The sequence below is a fragment of the Chroicocephalus ridibundus genome, chromosome 3 (genome assembly GCF_963924245.1).
Source record: "Chroicocephalus ridibundus chromosome 3, bChrRid1.1, whole genome shotgun sequence".
Taxonomy (NCBI): Eukaryota; Metazoa; Chordata; class Aves; order Charadriiformes; family Laridae; genus Chroicocephalus; species Chroicocephalus ridibundus.
In genome coordinates this window covers 70,040,264-70,061,787 of record NC_086286.1, presented here as the reverse complement: position 1 = coordinate 70,061,787, position 21,524 = coordinate 70,040,264, and the positions used below count along the sequence as shown (strand labels likewise).

Below are 21,524 nucleotides of genomic sequence, written 5' to 3'. Positions count from 1 at the left end.
TGAGTCCTCCTGAGAAGGGTACAGGTCTACCAGAAACACAGCTTTAGGGAATTCTTCCCCAGTTCTGTACCCCGGGCCAGTACAGGCTGATGGCTCGCCTGTTAGCTCCAGGGACCAGTGTCTCATGTAAGGTCCCTAACAGGACGGCTTATTTAAGCTGCTACAAGGTTCACCGTACGAACTAGCAGAAAAGAGGTTTCCGTAACACGGGTAAAGACAGAAGAAAAAGACACAGATTTTTGCTGTATTACTGTTATCTGAGGGACCTGCCTTACCCATTCACTTCTATGGTCTGTGGTAACCATCTCCCAGGACCCATGTGGAGCTGTGGACCTGCATGTGGTCTTGGAATTGTCGCTGAGGGGAGGAACACTTCCACCAGGCAAGGAGAGGTACTCACAAAGGCTCCCTTTCCAGAGTGGCTACAATTGGACCTTAATTTGACAACAACACATAAAACAACTTTCCCTAAACCCCCCAAAATATAAGTTACAATTGCAAGTTACATTGCATTTAAAGTGCAGTACAATCACAATGCAGAGGCCTGAAAGTATTTCCAATGTTTTTCCTTCTTCCCCTTTAGGGAATTTCTATTTGCACACGAGAAAAACTGCAATCTAAATTAAATACCTCCTGGACAGTCTCTCTTATTAAAGTCCATCAAAGTACCTTTCTTTGATTCTTTCAATACATGCAAGAAAATTGGGGTGGGCTGACCCCAGGCAGTAGCTAAGCACCCGCACATGTGCTCACTCATTCCCCCTGACATCAGGGTGACGATCTCATCAGGAGAGGGAATGGTAAGAGCAAACGCAAGAAAACTCATGGGTTGAGATAAAGTGAAGGAAAGAGGAAAAATCCCCAGTGATGCAAAGGCAATCACTCCACCACCTCCCACAAGCAGGCTGACGTCCAGTTGGTCTCTGAGCTATGGCTACCTTCCCAGAGCAAACACCCCCTCAGTTTTTATTGCTGAGCATGGCATTCTATGGCATGGAACATTCCTTTGGTTACCTGGGGTCAGCTGTCCCATCCGTGTCCCCTCCCAACCTCTTGCCCGCCCCCAACCTGCTTGCTGGGGAGCGGGGGGCAGCCTGGGAGAAAGAGGTCTTCACACTGTGGGTGCACTGCTGTGCAATAGCCAAAAAAATGGTGTGTTATCAATGCTGTTTTAGTCACAAATCCAAAGCACAATATCTTACAGGCTGCTGTGAAGAAAATAAACTACATCTCAGCTAGACTCAACACAAAAAATTAATGAACAAATGCACTGCCTTAGGTTAACTGTGAAGCAAATTGTCCTAGAAGGGGCACTTGTTTCTTAACATCAAGTGCTATTCTAAAACAGCTGCCCTTTTTATTCCAAATCTATTTGCCACTTGGGTAAGTGCAAAACCACGCAGTCAAAAGTATCTGTGCAACTTGACTTTCTGTGAATTTAATTCTGTCATTTCCAGCTGAGCAAAATTATCTTTACGTCATGAAAACGTATGCTTCCCCTTAATAAAGATTTAAATACAGCCACTTCAAGTCTCTCCCTTCACTTTTGCATTGGTGCAGTAAAGGATTATCCATGCAAAATTATACGGCCAAGTTTTCTGCTGTGAGTCGGCATGGTTCCGTTGTTTTTCATGGATCAATTAACACACACTAGAGATTTTAGCCATTGTTGTCTATAATGGCTAATTTGCTTATTACAGGGAACTGAGAGCCATCTGTGTACATGCCATAAGGATACACCAGTGAAATGGAGACTGTAAACCGACAGAACATGACCTATGATTGTAAGAGATTCAAAGACAAGGTGGGATAGCTTACCTCTGGAGCCTGTAGTACCTCAGACACACCATGCTTAGGTACTGCAAAAACCGGTTTTGGTGCAAGTGCTGGCTTTTTGGGAGGCCTGGGTGGTGGATGAAGGGTTTGGTTTTCGTACCTTCGCACCATATAGTACTGCTCTTCGCTGATCTCTTCCACTGTTGTCTTAGTTGCAGGAGGTACAACTGCCTGGACATCTTTGCTGAGCAAATGGACAGACATGTTTAAGCGATATACAGGAATCTCCCAGCTCTCCACTGGACTATTGGTGCTGCTGATCAGCAAATAAGAGTCTGTGATTTCTTCTTCAAACTGCAGACCAGGTACAGCAGCCAAGATGTCTTCCTCAACAGAAAGGTCCCTCACGGACACTTTGACATTAAAAGGCAAACGAAATTCTTTGCAAATCTCGGAAAGCTGGTACTGTTTCTTGTCATGAATCACTTCCACAAAGCCACCTTCCATGTACATAGGGAGGAGCACTTTCTTATACGTATCACTTAGTATTTGTTCACAAGCTAAAACATCTATGACTTTCTTTCTTCCCTCATACAGAACTTCACTAGTCTGGCATTGCTGAACTAGAAACTGATCTCCAACCGAAACAGAAAAAAGCTCTTTATGAGGGGAATCAAAGGCTTTAGTTGCTACAACATGAAGCTGTTCCTTTTCACTTCTTGCTATCTCTAAGTCATAGGCAGTTGGAAACTCCCGAGGTCTTCTCTTGAACTTTCCTTTGTAGCTTGGAGGGATTAAAAAATGTCTTTTGGGTGAATCACTTCTGATCTCAGAGGCTAGGACTCTTGTTGCCTGGTACTTTTTGTAGATGACGATCTCTTTCCCTGTATGCAATAAGTTATAAGGTTTTTGGCTTCCCGAGGGCCCTTCCATTATCTCAGCAACCATAGGAAATTCCTTGCTTGTTCTCTCAAATACATCTTCCAAAGACAGTGGCTGAAGGAAAGAGCTAATATCGTAACAGTCTGTTATATCCTTGACCTCGACATCTAGATCTGAGAGGATATGAACTATGTCCTTCCGAACTGAAAAGAAAAATACATACATTAATTTTTGTTTTCAAACTGACATTGGAATAAAATATACATGTCTTGCTGGCCATATACTAAAAGTATCTTCCCTGAAGCATGCACCTCAATATGTTAACATGCACAATTAATAGGGCCAGTCAAAGTCAAACCGTTTTAATCTGAGATATATAGTTATCAGATGTGCAAGAGACCTCACAAAGAAAGAGAGAAACAAGAGGAGATAAGAATAAAGTGTGCAAGTGAAAAAAGTTTGAGAAAAAGAGAAGAGAAAAATAAATATAGTTCACTTTCTCACAACACCTCCAAATTTAATCAGCTGTTTATCTTATCAATCTTCTTTTTCTTGAGTACAAAATGTATTTCTATTATTTTATTTCACAGTAACTTATAGTTTTTCCAAAGAAATGGCGGTGGGAGGAAACATTTTTAATGAATAAATAGCATTCAAATCCATTAACACGTTTTTCCTGTGGCCAGTCTGGGAGAAATAAGGTGTTTTGATATTATAAGAATAACAAAAACATCTATAATTATTAGAAAACAATATCACTTGGAAAAAAAGGCAAAACCTTTGCATAACAAATGCTAAGTTTTTGTTAATGAATGAATAAATTTGTACTATAATAGTCCTCTGTGGAACTCTTGTATCTTTTTCTGCAGCATCTGGTTTTATTCACTGTCAGACCCCAGCCATTGCATTTAACAGTCTGACAGGGAACAACAACTCTTTTATCACAACTGAACTTGCAAAATTTTGGATGCAAAACTTCCAAGCACAAAGCTGACTACGCAATTAAGGCTTGTTTAAGAATTTGGCTCCAGATCAGTGACACCACAGATCACTGACCAGGGCAATAAAATTTAACAAGGAAATAATATTTAATGACTCTCTGCAGTAAGACTTATTCTGCATAGACCTGCAATAAGGACAGTATACTCACACTTCCTTGTGGCAGGACATACCAATATTTTATACTTAACAGTTGGTGTCAGATGTATTTTATATGATAAAATTTTATGACAATGGTACAGGATCTGTTTATTCCATCTTTGGTTTTGCCACATTGACACTTCCAAATGAGAACCATCCTGAGCACCACAAGGGAAAGTCAATGAAGGAGTAATGACTAGTAAAAATGAAAGTTTTCTATGAGCATCTGGGGGAGTTGCACATGCACAATTTGTTCATTATTAAGAGTGAGAAGTATAGAGAATTCCTGCCCACAGCCTGAGAAAATGTAATCTGCTATCCCTCTTATCAGAAATCTTTTTTATTGAATTGGGGTAGTATTTCTCATACTTTATCTTGTGTCTATTTATAGTTCTAAAAATGGTGAGAATCCATTTTTCATGGTCCACAAGAAAATAGTTAATCATGTACCATGAAGCCTACTTTTCAAGTTTGTATTAAGTAGTTATTTAGGACATATTTAATGCTTCTTAAATGTAGAGCACACTATGAAACATAAATGGCCATGAAATAAAATCAAAAAATATAACTCTCAGTGGAATATATGGTTGGAAGACAACTGAATACCAAACATTTCTGAATCTTCTACAAGTTTTTTAGAAACGTTAAATTCTTCTTGATTCTGCACATGTATCTAAGCAGATATAGGAATACACCTAAGTGAATCCAGCTTCAGGAGATGGGCGAGATTCCTGAATCTAGCTAGAGTTGTAGAAAACGACGTATTTTATCTTGTGAGGATACACGTTTCCAAACTCACACATTGAATCACATAGCAAGCACAGCTGAATGTCTCATGATAAGCATTTAACAATTATAGTGTATTGTGCTAACAGTCTCTGCCCACTTTTATTTCTTTCTCTTTTATCCATTTACTTACATCATTCATCAGAGAAAGCTCAATTGAGAGAATGATATATTTCTATTAGGCTTTCATTTCTACGGAGCTCACCGGTTTGCTTCTAGCAAACACAACAGGCAGTAAAGCCTTCCCAAAAGCTAAACTCCTGTCTTGCAAACTTTAACAGGATGGGTAGTGCATCAACAAGTAGAATTGCAGCAAGTTTCCATCTACTGTCTGGGCTGTCCTCAAGCAAGGTCAAACATTTTAGCTTAAGCTGGTTTTTTGCTTAGGTAGGTATCTCAGTTCAGAGAGGGTACGCTATGCACACACACATAGGTCATTACTCAGCTCAGCTATTCGAGTCACCATAAAACTCAGGAGAATTTCACTGTGTGCTTATACTCTTGCACACCTTCTAGTTTTTTTCCTGTGACTAATTTCACTAACAGGTTTGAAGTAAGGCATACATATAGACATTGGTAAGAACAGAACCCAGCAGTTTCAACGTTTTCATGGAACAGTTAGAACACTGATAATGCAAAACGGACAAAATATTTTATTATTTTTTTTAAACAAACACTTATAACACAAACTACAGTTTTTAAATATATTGGTTTTCTAATATCTTTCTCTTTCCTCAAACGTAGAGGTTTCAGAAATTATCTGTGAGTCTTTTCTATTTCTATTCTATTCATATTTGTTTCTGCAATAGAGTAAAATAGTATGGTTTTGCTTTCTGCAGCATCCTTATTCTGAAAATAAACCGTACTTGAGTGTGTTACGTGTATATCTATATTCTTTTCCTACCTCCTAGACACAGACATAAACAATTGAGTGGTTTCTCCATGGCCAAAGTCTGAGACACAAAGAAAGAGAATCTGAGAACCGAACAGAATTCCTAAGCTCCACCTTTTCACTATGTAATATATTTTCTTTGCAACAATGATTTAATTAGAGTGATCAATAAAATGGCAGCAGAAAGAAACGCAAGGTAACTATCTGAATTAACTGATAAACAGCTGATAAAGGAATAAAAAATGCAATATTATTTTTATCTTTCTTCAACGTGAAACTAACATCAGTGGCAAATATGGATCAGGAATTCTTGACCAAACTGAATCCTTCAAGCATATTTTAAGTAAATTTTTTGTATTTAAGGGTACTTTGTTATACTGAGATGAACAGAACATTGACTGTGATTGCTACTTACATTTCATTACTGCCTGCACTTCATAGACAGGCGTGAGAATCAAGCAGCCATCAAAATTCTCAGGAAGTGGATTAGAGGAGTCCCATGTATGTAAAGTATTGGAAAGTTTGACGATTCGGTTTCTGCACTTAGGGATTTTCCATTCTGCAATCTCTTTTAGGGTATATATCTGGTCGTCCTCACACTCATAGAATTTTCCTTCTTGTGAAAGGGGCAAAGTAAAGGAATGAGACTGGTTATTTCTGACCACGCCACAGTTCACAGCCATCGTTCCGTTGACCTCTTCCACTGAGTTAAAGGTGATCTGCTCACCATGTTTGATAGTGAGGTTTGCCAATTTTATATCCTCAGGACTGTAGAAACATGGGTGACCAAATCTTGTTGGCCCAATAGAGACTTTTTTTGTAATTTCTTCAATGCTGACATATGGAGTTTTATCTGCCACAACCTTATAAAGACCTAAGAACAGAAAACTTGCGTTATAAAAAGGGGAATATATGAAAGAAGCCGTGTCAAATTTTAGACTGTGAACGCAATAAAAATGGGGAGCAAAGCACATCAAATAGTTTATAGCTAATAATTTGGTTGCTAGAAATGTGACTGTATAAGGTTAATATCAACTACAAGATACAAGTCATAGGTGTCTGGAATTAGCCCTTTCTAATCTGCAGGTAATTTCTGACATCCAACACTTTTATATCCATGGTAAATAGAGAAAAAAGTTATTTTCTTTGTGGCACAAAAAAGAAAAAATATCTTAAATTCTTATCTGTCTTCTCAGGAAACCAATCTTCAAGAAAAAAAATGGAGACAAGGCGTGAGGAAGAGCAACAGTAATGTGATCAGTGAAATGCAGAATAACATTACTGGCTGAACATTGTAGTAGGTATTCTTTTACACACAGACTGGGGATTCTTAGTATTAGTAGTAAACAGTATGTTTAAAGGCACAATACAAATGAAAAAGTAGCACCCACAGATAAGAATGAGCAAATCAAATTGATTTTAGCATATCTGATAGCCCAGACCACCAGATGTAGTAATTCAAAGTTTGGGTCTTGTAGCACTGTGGCTGTCACAAGATAATTGAAGTGCTGAAATAATGCAAGGCAGGAGCTGTATCTGAGCTTCCCTATCCCCTAGGGACATTATTATTTCATGTTAATCATGGCCCTTGGAGCTGTCTCATTAAGAGTCCACATTGCAAGAAAAATATGTACATTTCTATATTTGCATGAGTGTTTTTATAGAGGAAGATGAAGTGGACACTTTAGAGGACTAAACAGGAGGGTTTAGCTGAACTGTGTGATTCAGCTGTCTTCTTCCCCAGGCACGGCAGCGTGAATGCTGCCTCGTGGAATTATATCACAGCTTCCTGGGACAAGCATCGACTGTATTCCAAGTGAATAAAACTGAATGTAGAGGTTATTCCTAGGCCAAGTTTGCAAGCCAGGAGACCCACACAAATTAACTGGTAGCTACAGCTCCAGTGACAAAGCACCCAAGCTCCCAGGGAGATGTAGTGCCTTTTCTCCTTCTTTCCTCCAAAGCCAACTAGCAGAGACCTTATGGTCCCCACTGCTCCGCACTTTTGCCTCCTCTGTACCACACAAAGGGCGCCCCATCTTTGTGTTAAAGAAATACTCCAGACTTGGCAGTTACGGAGCACGGGATGGGAACTCGAGGATTGCTGCTTGGCACCACTAGAAGGTCTTTCATCTAATGAGTGGCTTCTGCCATGTCTGCAAAGGTTTTAAGTGTCCCATCCACCTGCCCTGAGTTGTCTAGTGTGGGAACTGGATCCAAACTGTCTATGACTCCCTTCTTGTGGGAATCAGAGTGTGAGAAAAGGGCAGGATGCCCCAGCAGATACTTAGGATGCTGTCAGAACACAGTTCCTGTTGGATGTTGGGAAGACACTCACTCCTTTCTCTAGACCTCCTCTGATAGTGGGATTATTTAACAAATTAGATTGGGGGATTGCTACTGTTAAAAACAACCTCCAAATTGTTTATTTTCTCCCACACCTTTTCCCTTACCGAGTTTCACCCACTGACCCCAATCAAGACAACTAAGGGGCCTGCATGGAAACAGGGCTCATTAAGATTGTATTCTTTAAAAAACCATGTCTTATATCAAACCATTCCCTCCAGCACAACAGCCTTTTATTATTTTAATTTTTTTTTGCCACAGAATTGCTGTGATTCTTGTTTCACTGTAACAAAACCTGTTACTTTCACTTCATAGCTTTAGCACCGTTCTTGTTAAAGGAGCTGTTAAGATTCTGTTTGATGAGCAGCTTTTAACTGAATTTATCATCAGATTGGGCATGTATGGTTCTAGGTATCCCATGAGACCACTAGGATCTGTGGCAACTAACAGCTCTGAGAGCTTGTCAGCAGCCTAAACACTAATAGCCTATTTGATCTAGTGGAGATAGTCACTAGTTGTGCCCATGTAACTGCTTTCTGCAATTTTGTGCTTTCACAGTTGTCTGTATGACAGTTAGCTTTTTCTGTGTGAAATTAGTACCCTTGTGCAAGTACATCCTTTACATTTATGTCCTCACTGCAGCACTATGGGAAAGCCTTCAGGCCTTTTTCCGGGCTGCAAGGAAACATACATCCACGAATTTAACTGCACAAGTACAAAGTCCAACTTCAACACACTTTTTTTTCTCACTGGTATTTTTAATGTTTCTCACAGCGGTTTTTAAAACAACTATTAACGAGCAAGTTAGGTACCCCAGTCCTAATCACTACTGGAGCTGTCAGTGCAGAGCAAGACAAACTGGTTCATCAGCATCTAGAAAATATCGCAGTGACAAGGCACCAATGACAAACTGAAAATGTGGAAAAGACAGCATCCCCCAAACAGTGTTCCAGTGTCATGCTTTGCAAGCACAAGATGGGCATCGTCTCCTGGCAGTGCTGGGAGAAAGTAAATAGGAATATTCTTCATTAAAAATGTATTCAAAGTACATATGATATATTCCAAAGGCAATAACTATGTTCACCCATCTGTGATACAGGAGCATGCGCATTGCCCCTAGAAAACCTCCAGAATTGCATTAAAAGGTCTCCATAAACTATGTTCAAAAACCATTCCCAGTTGAAAATATTTGGCAATGTATAGGTATGAGAAATATTCTTCTCTGTGTGTTTGACAGAGAATTAATTTTGCTGGGACTACGGAGCTATTTGGAAGCCAGCTACTTCAGCAACAAACAGATGAGCAGGTTTCATGTGGAAGCGTAATTACCAGGTCTTATACAAAACTAGACAACTGATTATCCCCTCGGGCCCAGGCAGACTGACTTTGTCAGGGTTAGGAGCAGAAAAATCTTCACCTTCCATTCTGCTGGTTTTCTTAATCTCAGTAACAGAATGCTTGCATAGGCAACTAAAGAGCCATGTGGCCTTGCATACTTAGCTTCTGTATTGATGAGACCCATGAAGTAGCAGAGGCACCTAATAACCACCTGTTCATGCTTATGAGTATGTAAAGCTCCATATGCTTCTCTCTGTATAGAAAAGAGGTGAATATACAAAAAGTTGTTGTGGTATGATGGGTGAAAGCCACTGTGGTTCCTACCTAAGTGCCATAATCTGCCATAGTATTTTCTCATAAATGCTCTCCTTGCTATGACACATATTATTAAAAAACAAAACAAAACAAAACACACCACCAACAAACCAAACAGAAAAAACAAACAACATTATCTGAAACCATTCAGAACCTTATTAAAATCTTTATGAACCAAATTACAAAACCAAATGTTTTCCAAAGCTACGATAGCAAGGAAATCTCCAGAGTGGGAGACATATGGTAAATTTGAGATGCTAAAGTTTGGACATTTTGAGGTCAAACAGAAATATTCTTTTACTTTTTCATAAGTCATAAAATGACTGAACCAAATTCACTTAGACTTTCCTAAGAGAGCTTGGTGGACTGTTAGTGGAAATGACAGATGGGAATAGCAAACACGGAAAAAAGTCCAGCTGGTTTATCGAGAGCTGACATTATCGCTCCTATGGATCTACTTTCTAGATGTAATCTAGTCTACAACCAAAGTGCACCAATGCCCAATTTTTTGGGGACTGGCAAAATTACAGATAGAGACAAGAATAACTACACATACATAATAACCACAGGAATGTATAACCATTGTCATACTCCATGAATCCTCTGCACCTAGTACATTTCTGGGTGAAGTGCCTGCCTAGTCATGTGATAGTAAGGCCTGAAGCTAACCAGCCCAAGAAAAGTTTTAGGCATTGATGTACACATCTGTAGAGAGAGAGGGTTTGAGAATCTGAAAAAATTATTTGCACTGGTGTGAGAGAGAAAACATAACCCTAGGATCACCCATTTAGTCTTGTGGGAAAGCATGTTTTGATAGAAGAAGGTTTTTACCACCTTTTTACACAACAATACATGCCTCTCTCTTTTACTGGTTATAGAGTGATAAAGTGTACCCCCCTGTAGCTTTGTAGACTTCCCACTTTCAGTCTTAATTAGAGTCCTGAAGGAAAGGAGTATCCTTTTTATTTTCTCTTTTCCTTCTTTTCCCCACAGAAAACAGAAAACCAGTAGTAAGGCTCACCTAGTAGAGCAGCAAGTAGCCTTCAAGGCAAAAAAGAATAGCAGAAACACCTTCTGTCCCGGATGAGCAGTTTCTGTTCACCAAGGTAATACAGAAGACTGGGAAGAACTTAGTTCCCAAATTCTCTGGCACTGACTTGATTGCTATTCCTCTTGTCCCTCACCTCCACCGCCCACTCTGCTACCTCCTCTGCCCTGTCTGCTCCAGCATTGTCCTCTGTCCATCCTGCCCCCAAGGCCACCTCACCTACCTCTCCATCATCTCCTATCAAGAAAAGCCTTCTAGTGCCTAACCCCTGTTCTTCCCCACATGTGCTGTGTGGCCACAGCCAAGTCGCCTGTCCTGTGGCTCGCAGAAGCTGAGAGCTCCCGTGCTCAGCTGAGTGTCTGCCCACTACGTAGGAATGAGCAGCAGCAGCTGTCAGGGACCTCCTGAGAACAGGGACAGCTCAGCAATATTTTTTGCAGAAGAAGGAATATAACAGGACAGAATGAAGTCATTTGTGCTGGCACACAGTTCAGGTGTTGCGCAAATTACGCGTCTCCGCTAACTTGTTAGTAGTGAAAATTGTAGTTCAAAATGCTGTTAGATGTAGCCATTGAAGTGTCTAGAGTAACAGTATGAGCTTAGAAAGAATAGCCTGGCTCTCTGAGGCATGAAAAAGAACAAATTAGAATGAGAATAAAATTAAATAACAGAGATAGTGAACTTGTGGTTGCAGCAGTTTCTCTAATGCAAAGGGCAGATTAGGCCTTTATCAAGGATCTGATTTGCCAGAGCAGAAAAAAAGAATTCTGTAGACTGCAAATATGTTCAGAAAGACAAAAAGTAAGGCTCATTTAAAGCCAATGAGCCCAGTTCTTTGCTCACAGAGATGCTATCCCCAGAGTAACCTAAATAGAAGCGTTGCTTATTTATGCCAGCATGCACATGGTGAAAGGATGCATGAGCCCATCACATGCAAATGATAAGTCACGGCAGAGGAAGTGGAAAATAACATCAAAGCAAAAGATTTCTTTGCATCAACACTGGCAAGAGAGCACTGTATGTACAATGTAAATACAGTACCATACTCCTGGAGACCTGCAGATATTTTTATTGAAGTAAGTCAATGGCAGTGTGAAAAAGTCATCTGCAATTTGGTTTTGTGCTCTGTTCTAGAGACAGGGGCAAGCCAGCAACGCTCTCATACAATGTTTTGTTGAGAATAATAAAGTAATAAAGTGAAAAGGAAAAAGGTCAAGAAAAAAGCAGTGGCTGGGACATCCTGACTTTGTAAAGCAGAATCATTCTCCAGCTAAGAACCAAATTAGACAAATGACAAATTTACATCTTACCAAAAAGCTCTTGAACGCATAAGAGTATATATACAGAGAGAAAAAGGAGAGCTGTGCTGCCTGTTGGGCTAATAAGAAGTGTCATTATACCCCTCTTCAGTGCTGCTGTTCAGTAATACCCATCATGCGGAGGATAATAATGATAAATTTCAGCAAAATGAACTCTGAATTTATTTTCCTAGTGAAATAACCCAGTTTTCTAGAATGCTGGTTCAGAGGGTTCATAAGTATGCATGCAAATTGTAGTGATTAGATCAAATTTGAAAATGTACTCAATAGGGCAACAACATCTAAATGCCAAGTTGTAAAATTGATCACTTGAATGCAAACAAATCCAGAGTCACCAAGTTCAAGCATTTGAAATCACAAGTCATTCTGTTCTAAAAATCAGGACATTCAACATTAATAAATGTAGGATTACCATTATCACTCAGTTGTGTTGGATTTTTTAGGCTTCAAATGTTCAAACCCATCTGCCAATCAAGATTTATAATATGACTTCCTATATGTATATATATTTTAGAGACAGAAGAAATTTTAATAATAGCAAAGAAGCTTGGATTTCAAGAAAAATACCAAGTACCTTGAGAGTTCACAGTACAGCAGTACTTCAATATCTCTAGATAGCCACAGATAATTAAAATGTCTTTGAGCACTACATTTGGGCCCTACTTGAAAATGGCATTCCAAAAAATTCCTTTAATAATTGGCCATACAAATTGTTCTGATTCACTGAGTGAGAAAAATGTGAAAGTAAATTAGGAATCTACTGGGGAAAAGCAGAAGATATATAGGACTATTTCAGAGAGAAATCTGTATTTTGGAGATGGAAAATGAAGGCATGGCAGAAGATATTTTCCTGCGGAATTCAGATGAAACATTGCATTCCCTTGCACTCTTACATTTTATTTGCTTGAAGAAGTGTGTCTTGTCTCCCTCTGCAGCAAAAGCACACACCAGTTTGGGCACTGGCATAACCTAAGCCATATACATGCATGTGCACACCTTCTCACGTGCGCAGCAATAAGTTAGAAGAACATCACTGAGGTTACTAAGACAAGCACTCAAACACTAGAAATCACCCGTATTACATTTCCCCATGCAGCATCAATTTAACCTCCCATGTGCTTGCAGTACAATATGGTGTTAATTAAAAGCTTACATTCTTCTTTTTTTTTTTTTTTTTTCTACAAAGCTGCAGCCTCTTTCAGTGCATTAGCTAGACTGCTGACCAAGAGAGTCCTGGATGTGATCTCAGTCTCTCAAGGGCTGCTGTGTCCTTGCGTGTGCTCTGTCCCAGTGCTTCCTACCTGCAGGTGTCCCATTACTTTTCTCCCAGACCTACACAGGCTCCCTTCTACATCTCACTGGCTTCCTCATGCTGTTTTCCAGCCCACTCATCTCCTCTTCTCAAGGGGCTCCCATTACCTCTGCTGCCTGCAAGACTCCCAGGGTAGGAAATGCCCTACATATATATATATTTGTGGGGGGGGTGCAGTCCTTCTCTGATGCTGGTAACCACCTCAACCGCTGTCTCCAGTGCCTGATCTTTCCATATCTAGTCTTCATCCTTCTGCCCTGCTCCGAGGTCCAATCTTTTTCTATCAGTTTCCTAATCTAGTTTGCCTCCTCCACTTCCCACACATGGATACTCATAGTCCGGCACTTCTCCCTCTGCACCCCAACCACTTTGCTATTTAACACAGCTGGGCCCTAACAGTAGAGGGACTGAGATGAAAGCAGAATTGAGAAATGAATAAATATGACATGTGATGAACTAGGTACCCCGGGTACAGTACCTGGCCAGCTCCCCCTAACAGGGCCACAAGAACAGAGGAAGATATGTTTCAAATTTGAAGTCCATCCTCCAAAATATGGGTATTTTGGGACTTCTCCATAAAACAGTTGAAGTGGTTTTTAAGCAGAAAAACACATTCATTATCCTCTAATCCTGTTTCCAGGCATGGAGCAGCCACTTTGGCCACTGGAATTAAAATAAACCATTAAAACAAAAACTAAACATAACAAATTATTCAAAATATTTTATACACAAAATAATAAAATAAAAATACAGTAATAGTAAATAAATTATAGTCTGAGCACGTGGCAAGGAAGATTTCAGCTCAGACAAAGTTTGGCAAAGTCATAAGTAACTGAAAAGAAGATTTCTGTAATAATTCTTACACTGAGTGACCCCAAGTATAGAAAGCATTACTACCAAACATTATAACACTAATAATTTCTATCCAGGCTTGAAAAAGAACTGTAACAGTTGAAATTTAAAAATGAGTTGATTGTGTCTTGTGCCATCTGATAAAATTGTATCCTTGACAGCTGAGTTGTAACCTCAAGCAAATATCAATCAAGACAGCAAATCAATAAAATGAACAACGGTGATTACTCAGGGTTATAACTCCTCAGAAACAAGTATTCATGAAATACTATACCAGGAAAATTTAGTGGTAATTCCACTTTGGCTGAAAAACGGCTGACTTCATTATTCTCACAGATACTTGCTATGAGCTTATTAATTTTGAAGCCAATAACTTTAATGACTTCTCCTGTTGACAGGCAGCATTCATTTCCAAACATTTCATAGATCGAGCCTGAAAAGAAATAAAAAAGGAAAGAAAAGTGTTATTCAGCTTTTTCTTACTTTGTCAAGTGTCTTTACCTCTCTGAATGAAAGCAAAAATACTTCAAATAAGTTATATGAAATAATACTTATCCTGTGATAGCTAACCTAATTTTCATTTTCTTCCTAAGTGTCAGGAGAAAATCCATCTTGTGATTTCAGTGATCTCTAGATCATATCTACATGTACACTGTTCTTAGATGGATGTAAGAACGAGGTCTGAAGAACCTGCATTTGCAAGTTGCTAGATCAAAACGGAATGACATAGAACACAGGAGTGCCTGGGTATCAGGAGCTCGGACAGAAAAGGTGCCTCTGCACAGCACAGGGCATAGCATATCCCATAGGTTCAACAGACTATAACAGAAGAGAAAAATCATAGACCCTAGAAGGTACCCAGGGAGAGGCCAGGAGGCATCAAAGTGCAACCAGCATTTAAGCTTCTTGTAGTAACAGAAAACCTGAAGAAAGTACAAGAAATTGGAAAACTGGCAAATTAACAGTGTTAATCCCTGCCCCATGCTGAAACAAGCTTACTGATTCTGACCTGGTAGCAAAGAAATATCTCCTTTTTTGTCTGTGACGTTCAGAAGTTTGAGAGCAGGAACAAGGCAATCCAGCCAAGCATTTCAGAGCTTCCTCAGGAAAATCTGCAGCTTGCCCTGCCAAAAAACAGCCCTCCCTTCTCCGTTTTAGCTGTGATCAATCTCTGCTGCTTCAGAAGTGGGGGCAAGAGGGGAAGAGTAAAGGAAAACCAAAACAAAAGCCAAGTTATGTAGAAGTAAAATTCTTCCTGGCCACTGCAGATTAGCAGAAGCTTTGAGGCATGGGATCAATTAATTATATATAAAGCCAGTGCAGCAAACACATGGTGTTCCATTTGTAGATAAAATTGCATTGAACACAGAACACCAGAAATGTTGACTTTAATGCTAGCTTCCATTCTTCTGATGTTGTGCAGTTCGATCCAAGAATTTGCCAAGCTCTGTCCTGGCATGACGTGGAAGTACCCTTTCTGGAATCCCATCTCAGAATTTCATTTCCCTCGCGGTGAGAAACCTTATTCTCATTTCCACTCCCTGTGCATTGGTGAGTGTATTCATTTGTTCTTCCACTAACGTTGCTCTGCTACTTAAAATACTTCTTTTCCTCATTTCCATTTCTCCCTTACCCAAAGGGTTTGCAAGGTTAATTTTGCCCTTCTCTCTGGTCACATTTTTGACAAAAATCTAGAAGAAACAAATTCTCCTCTCCTCTGAGAAAACAAATTTTCCTTCCCACAATCCCTCTAATAGCCCTTTCTTGCATCTGGTTCAGTTTAAAGTCTTTTCTTTTTTTTTTTCCCTTTTAACCTAGGTAGCCAGAATAGTCTCAGAACGGTCTTTTTAAAACCTGACCTCTGGCTATAATGTAGCAATCAATAATTGAGATGGCCTGTACTGAAATATTGCCATTGCCTGCAGAACTCACTTCCCACAGAAAGTAACATTCTTTACTCCACAGCTCTCCTTGTAGTTGGTGAGGAGGAAACAAAAAAGCTGGGTTTTTTGGTTTTGTTTGGTAGGTTGGTTTTTTTGCTAGGTGTCATATCAGAAATGCAATTATTAGCCAAGTGATTTTCCTAATGCTCACTCAAGATCAATTCCAGCCTGGGCTAATAAACACCTCTTACTGAGCCTGGGATATATTTATCAACTCTGCGGCAATGCTTGCAGAAGACAAGCACTTGGTTACCACCTCGACCTCAATGGAAGTCACTGGAAGACCAAGCTGAGCAAAAGTTTCTCTGGTGTTAGCCTAAACCCAAAGCCTCAGTAGAGCACCCCAGAGCAATGGGTTTGTGTCAGGGACAGGAGGATGCATGAGAGTAACACCGAGTAACTGGTTAAGTTTACTCTGTTGTGAAGGCACGTCCAGGCAAACTTGTCTGATACTTGTGCAATGCTCTCACAAGTGAGAAGGACACCAGGAAATCCCCAGCGGCTCCCCTGAAGAATTCAGGTACTGATGTGCATTTTTTATACCATGTACAAAAGTCTAGGTTTTAAAAAAAAAATTAAAATCATGTGGCAGATGCTTTTGGCAGGCTGGATGTGACCACGTTGCCTCGTTTCCCTTACTGAGAGTCCTACATAGGTTCGAGGGGACTGTTGTACTTAGGCTCTAAACTTCCCCAGCAGGCTACTGCCTTTCTGTTGCCCACCAGGATGATGATTAGCACAGAGATGTTCTGGATTATTGTGCCACACAAATATCAAACACAGTCAGGCGAAAGAACATGCTGTTTATGCATCCTTTCAACCAATCTGCTACTAAGCAGAAGACCAGGAGAGCTGCTGCCCTTAAACTAAAAGAGAACAATCTGGTTTTCTTATTGTAAAGATAGTGCTTAGTTGTTTGCTCTCCTTTTAGTCCCTGAGCCATTCGACATTGACTAACTCAGATGTCTCCACTGGATATTGCTAGAGGTCCCATCAGTAGGCTGGCTGCTGCTCTAATAAACACATGAGGAGTTACCAGAGCTCTCATTACTTTAGCTGAGCTCCGTGGGATATTTTATGACAGTCAGAAAAGTGTATGTGCAATACTTATTTCATATTAGAATGAGAGGGAGAGAAAGATTGAGCAGCTGTGAAGAGGGTAATATTCCTTTTGTGCTGAACCACCTCACTCCTCACATCAGACACAGCAGAGATCACAAGCAACGATGATATTATTAGATACAGGGAATCCCAGAGGACCCGGCATGGTGATCTCTGCATTATAGAAACATGGAAAGATGAACAAAGAATTCCAATATTCTCACGCTCGAACAAATATTTGTGAAAACCTACTCAAGATGGGAACTCATGTCTTCTAGAGGCTTTTTTTTCTTCAGTGCAGATTTACATCCAGCTTCCCCAGATTACCTCATTTCAAAATAGACTCCTTGAAACCATTTAACATATGAAAGTAACTGCACTGACTAATTACGGGCTTTGGGCGCATTTGTTTTCACCTCTGCTAGACAGCCTTTGCAAGCATGCCCCTCAGTGCAGGCGGCGCCCGCCGTGCACCCACATGCACACTCCATAGGAGCACAGGCACTGAGCCACACAGGTTCCGTGGCCTCCCTGGCTGTGGCTGACGTCCAAATGACGTCCAAATAACATCCAAATAACCAGGCAATGGCACTGAGGAGAAGAATGTAGCAGTTGAGAGGCTGAACGTCTCCGAAAAATGCTTGTGATCAGTTTGGCGTTTCCTTATCATTTATGTTTTATAGTTTATCTGTCCAACTCATATTACAGGTGCCTCTTCAGACCTTACCACTCTCTACAACTACCTGAAAGGAGGTTGTTGGGAGGTGAGGGTTGGTCCCTTCTCCCAAGTAACAGGCGATAGGACAAGAGGAAATGGCCTCAAGTTGTGCCACGGGAGGTTTAGACTGGATATTAAGAAAAATTTTTACGCTGGAAGGGTTATCAAGCTTTGGAACAGGCTGTCCAGGGAAGTGGTTGAGTTGCCACCCCTGGAAGTATTTAAAAGACATGTAGATGTGGTGCTGAGGGACATGGCTTAGCAGTGGAGTTGGCACGGTTAAAGGTTAACAGTTGGACTTGATGATCTTAAAGGTCTTTTCTAACCCAAACAATCCTAAGATCTAGCTACTACTTCAGTCTATATCCGCAGCAGAGTGGTGCCACCAAGAAATAAAGACAGGAGTCAGAAGAGGGCCCTATTTCTGATCACTGTGGGTTCTGAAGGACTTACTACTTTTATCAGGTTTGCTTTTCCTCAGGCACAGCAGTTTAACTAGAAATTGTACTACAGAGAGTTAGAGAAGTCCTGCCCTCCATCCATCTCAAAATAAAAAGTACAAACAGCACTGGTAAAAAAGTGAAAGGACTGATCAGTTAGTGACGGGTCCAAGGCTGAAGATCCAATCTGGCAATATCCAGCTCTGCCAAACACTCAAAAGTAGGTGACTGCATGACACAAAAATTAGCCTTTGACAAAGCAATCAAAATTTGCAAAACATGAGAAATGCAGATAACAATCTACACAGGGTAAACAGTGGCCTTCACTGTAGAGATGGCAGAGACTCTAAAACATTACAAGAAAAGGGTAAAACACACAAGAAAAGAAAATCTGCACTCATGAAAGAGAGAAAGTACCTGAGGCAGACAAGCATATGGAGTTCAAGCTGGAGTCTACAAAAAGCATTACATGGAGCTGCAGGCTCTGAAACATCAAGGGCCAAGATAATGCATTCAGAAAAAAAAAAAAAGATGGATTATAAATGCCAGACTGCAAGCCACAAAAGAGTGTGCACAGAATAGACACACAGGGCTGTCACAGCACCTTAACTCTCAGGGTCTTTCATCAAAACAAAACATAACATTGTTGTGGAAAACAAATGGATCATTCATCTAAAAGCACCAGATTTAAGAAAAAGTGAGATGAAAATCAAATTTTTTTTTAAAAAGTCATGGTTTTAATTAAAATTAAAAAAAAAAAAAAAGAAAAGAAAATCAAGAGAGCTGGTTGTCTTACCATCAAAGAAATAAATATTACATGGATACATAATCCAGTGGCAAAGATAATACTTTCTAATAATACCAAGGAAAGTGAACCCCTTCTTCAATTAAAAAATTAGGAAGAAAGAAGATGTATTTTTGGCTTCTTCAAGAAGGGAAAAGGTATTAAGCAGTTAGGAACGATATTTTAAGTCTTCTAGAACAGAGGAATGCTGTTAGCAGAATAGAGGAGGAGAGTGCCCAAGAATCCTGGGACTTGTGGCCATAGGACAGGAGCTTTCATCCCAGAAGAGAAGCTGGATAAATTGCTTGCGTAACCATTGAGTAACAGAGGTGTGCCACCACATTTTACATCCAATTAAGGAAGTCAGAGACCAACCTTCAACAGCTTATCAGTAGTAAAACTTATATGAGGGGATAGACAGACAGATAGGTGTGTATATATGTACGTAGATAGATACCTACCTAGATGGCCATTTTCATGGGCAACTTGTAGGACTTTAATTACCTCCTCCTTTATCAGATTCATATGAAATAGACCAAGAGGCTGAAAGATTACAAGGGTGAGAGGTTGAGAGGAGGACGGCTAACAGACCGAGACCATGACTGCAGAAGCCTCATTTTTAATGATACCAGGATATAAAAAAAAAATCATTAAAAAATGAAACTCTGCCAGCCATAAAAGAACAGATTCATTTTTGGGGGTGCAATTGCACATACAGTATTGATTGTAATTACATATTTGTCTGCAACTAGATTGCCTTAGCCCTGATTTTAGCCCTTGCTTGGCTGTTTGCCTGGAATAGTACAATGAAGATTACATTCAGACAAGAAAAATGTTACCTGTGTGATTTGTCATTTAGGCATTTGCAGCAAATATTTGTGCTGATAAAAGAGAGGGAGGGAAACTGCATGGTTTTCAAAAAGGATAATAAAAATTCTTTTTCCTTTAAAAGGCACAATAATTAGTCTTAAAACATTGTGAAAATACCTGCTGTGCGACAATGTGACCCTGAAAGATTTTTACTTCAGCTGTGTGATGTGGACTCACACACACAATGTATTGAAAAGTAAAATGAAAATTAAAATGGACCTTTTAGTACGTTTATTTGTTGTTGCACAACAGTAACTGTGTTTTTCCCACTCAAGCCACAAAGAAAGTGTAAGACATTGAAAATGTAAATCAAGTAACCTTAAGGACTGAAACTTTTTGATTTACGGAAGACGTATGCAATTTAATGCAAAAAATAAAATTTAGCAGAACCCAGAATAAAGCAGCTTATTTACAGTGATCAAAAAATGCCCCTGAAGGCTGCAATTAAAGAGCTTGTTGTCTTTGAAACCACCTTTTCTGGATTGTTACTTTGTTCAATGCAAAACACATTTATATCCTTTCATAAGCTCATCTCTAGTTTGACAATCCATATTAGCAACGCTGTGATCACATCAAAGCAACAATAACAATTGGTTCAGTATCTTTTTCCTCCATCTTTCCTAAAATGTTAAGCAGCCACACCACCGTCATCCCTAACATGAGCCCTTTATTTGATTTATTTCTCATTATAGGTATAAGAAGAGTCTTTTGATTTAAAAACAACAATATAAAATACAAATACAGTGAATGCATGAGATGGAGAACGTCATTGTTCCTGTCAGGGCATATGACAGTACCACTGAGAGAAACATTTTATAACACGAGGTAAACCAGCAAACATCTCTAATATTTCCCTTTTTCTTCCCAGCAGCTTAGAGCCCCATTCGGTGACTGCTCTCGGAGGGAACGCTCCACTGATGCTGATAGGAAGTTTGACTCAAAATCAGGGCCACGACCAAACAGCAATAAAACATCACTCCTACGTAACGCCCTTTTGCTGAACACCCCTGGGCACTTTAGCAAGGAGGGCTGGGGAGAGAATGCAAACAAGACAAAAGGCTTCACTAAGGTGGCACAGAGGACCATTCAGCAGGGCTAGAGCTCGAGCCCAGGCTGGCTGACTCCCAGTCTCACCATCTGTCTGCTGCAGGGTGCTGCTAAGCACTTCCAAATATCCTCCATTTTCTTTTTTTTTTTTTTTTTACAACAAAGACCAAGCTTTCCTCCTAACAAAATGAAATCACTATGCAGGCCAAACACTAGGCATTGACTCCCTAGCCCCACAAGTTTGAATCCTTGAAGGAAAAAATTCTCCCTTTCATCTCTCAGTAGCACCCACTGAATTCATTGCAGCTGGCAGGCTGAGCGGTCTTTGAAAGAAGACCCAAAGAACTGGGAACCTGGCTGCTTTTCAGGGAGATGAAAGATCTCCTGACATGTCCTGAAAGAGTAGAACTTTGTCCCGACGTCCTTTTCCCAGTGCTCCTTTCTCCACTATTATGTTGTCATCGGTTGCCCATATGGATGCTGTCTTCCCGGATCAGAGGTGACTCTGTTTCAGGGGCTGGTGAAATGGTTCTGCTTTCACATAAAGGCACAACCCCCCCGGTGCAGCCAGAATGACAATAGCCTGCTTTCCCCTACAACACAGCTCAGCTGAAA

The 21,524-nt window shown here is 40.1% G+C and overlaps 1 protein-coding gene across 1 annotated transcript in view; it reads right to left on the bottom strand.

Moving 5' to 3' along the window:
- THEMIS (thymocyte selection associated) overlaps nucleotides 1–21,524 on the bottom strand; it is a 78,497-nt gene that overhangs the window by 48,610 nt on the left and 8,363 nt on the right. The window contains exons 2-4 of the mRNA XM_063331073.1: nucleotides 14,281–14,439; nucleotides 5,892–6,350; nucleotides 1,819–2,861 (exon numbers count right to left, since the gene is read on the bottom strand). Coding sequence (XP_063187143.1) covers nucleotides 1,819–2,861; nucleotides 5,892–6,350; nucleotides 14,281–14,439 — 1,661 coding nt within the window. The remainder of the gene's footprint in view (nucleotides 1–1,818; nucleotides 2,862–5,891; nucleotides 6,351–14,280; nucleotides 14,440–21,524) is intronic.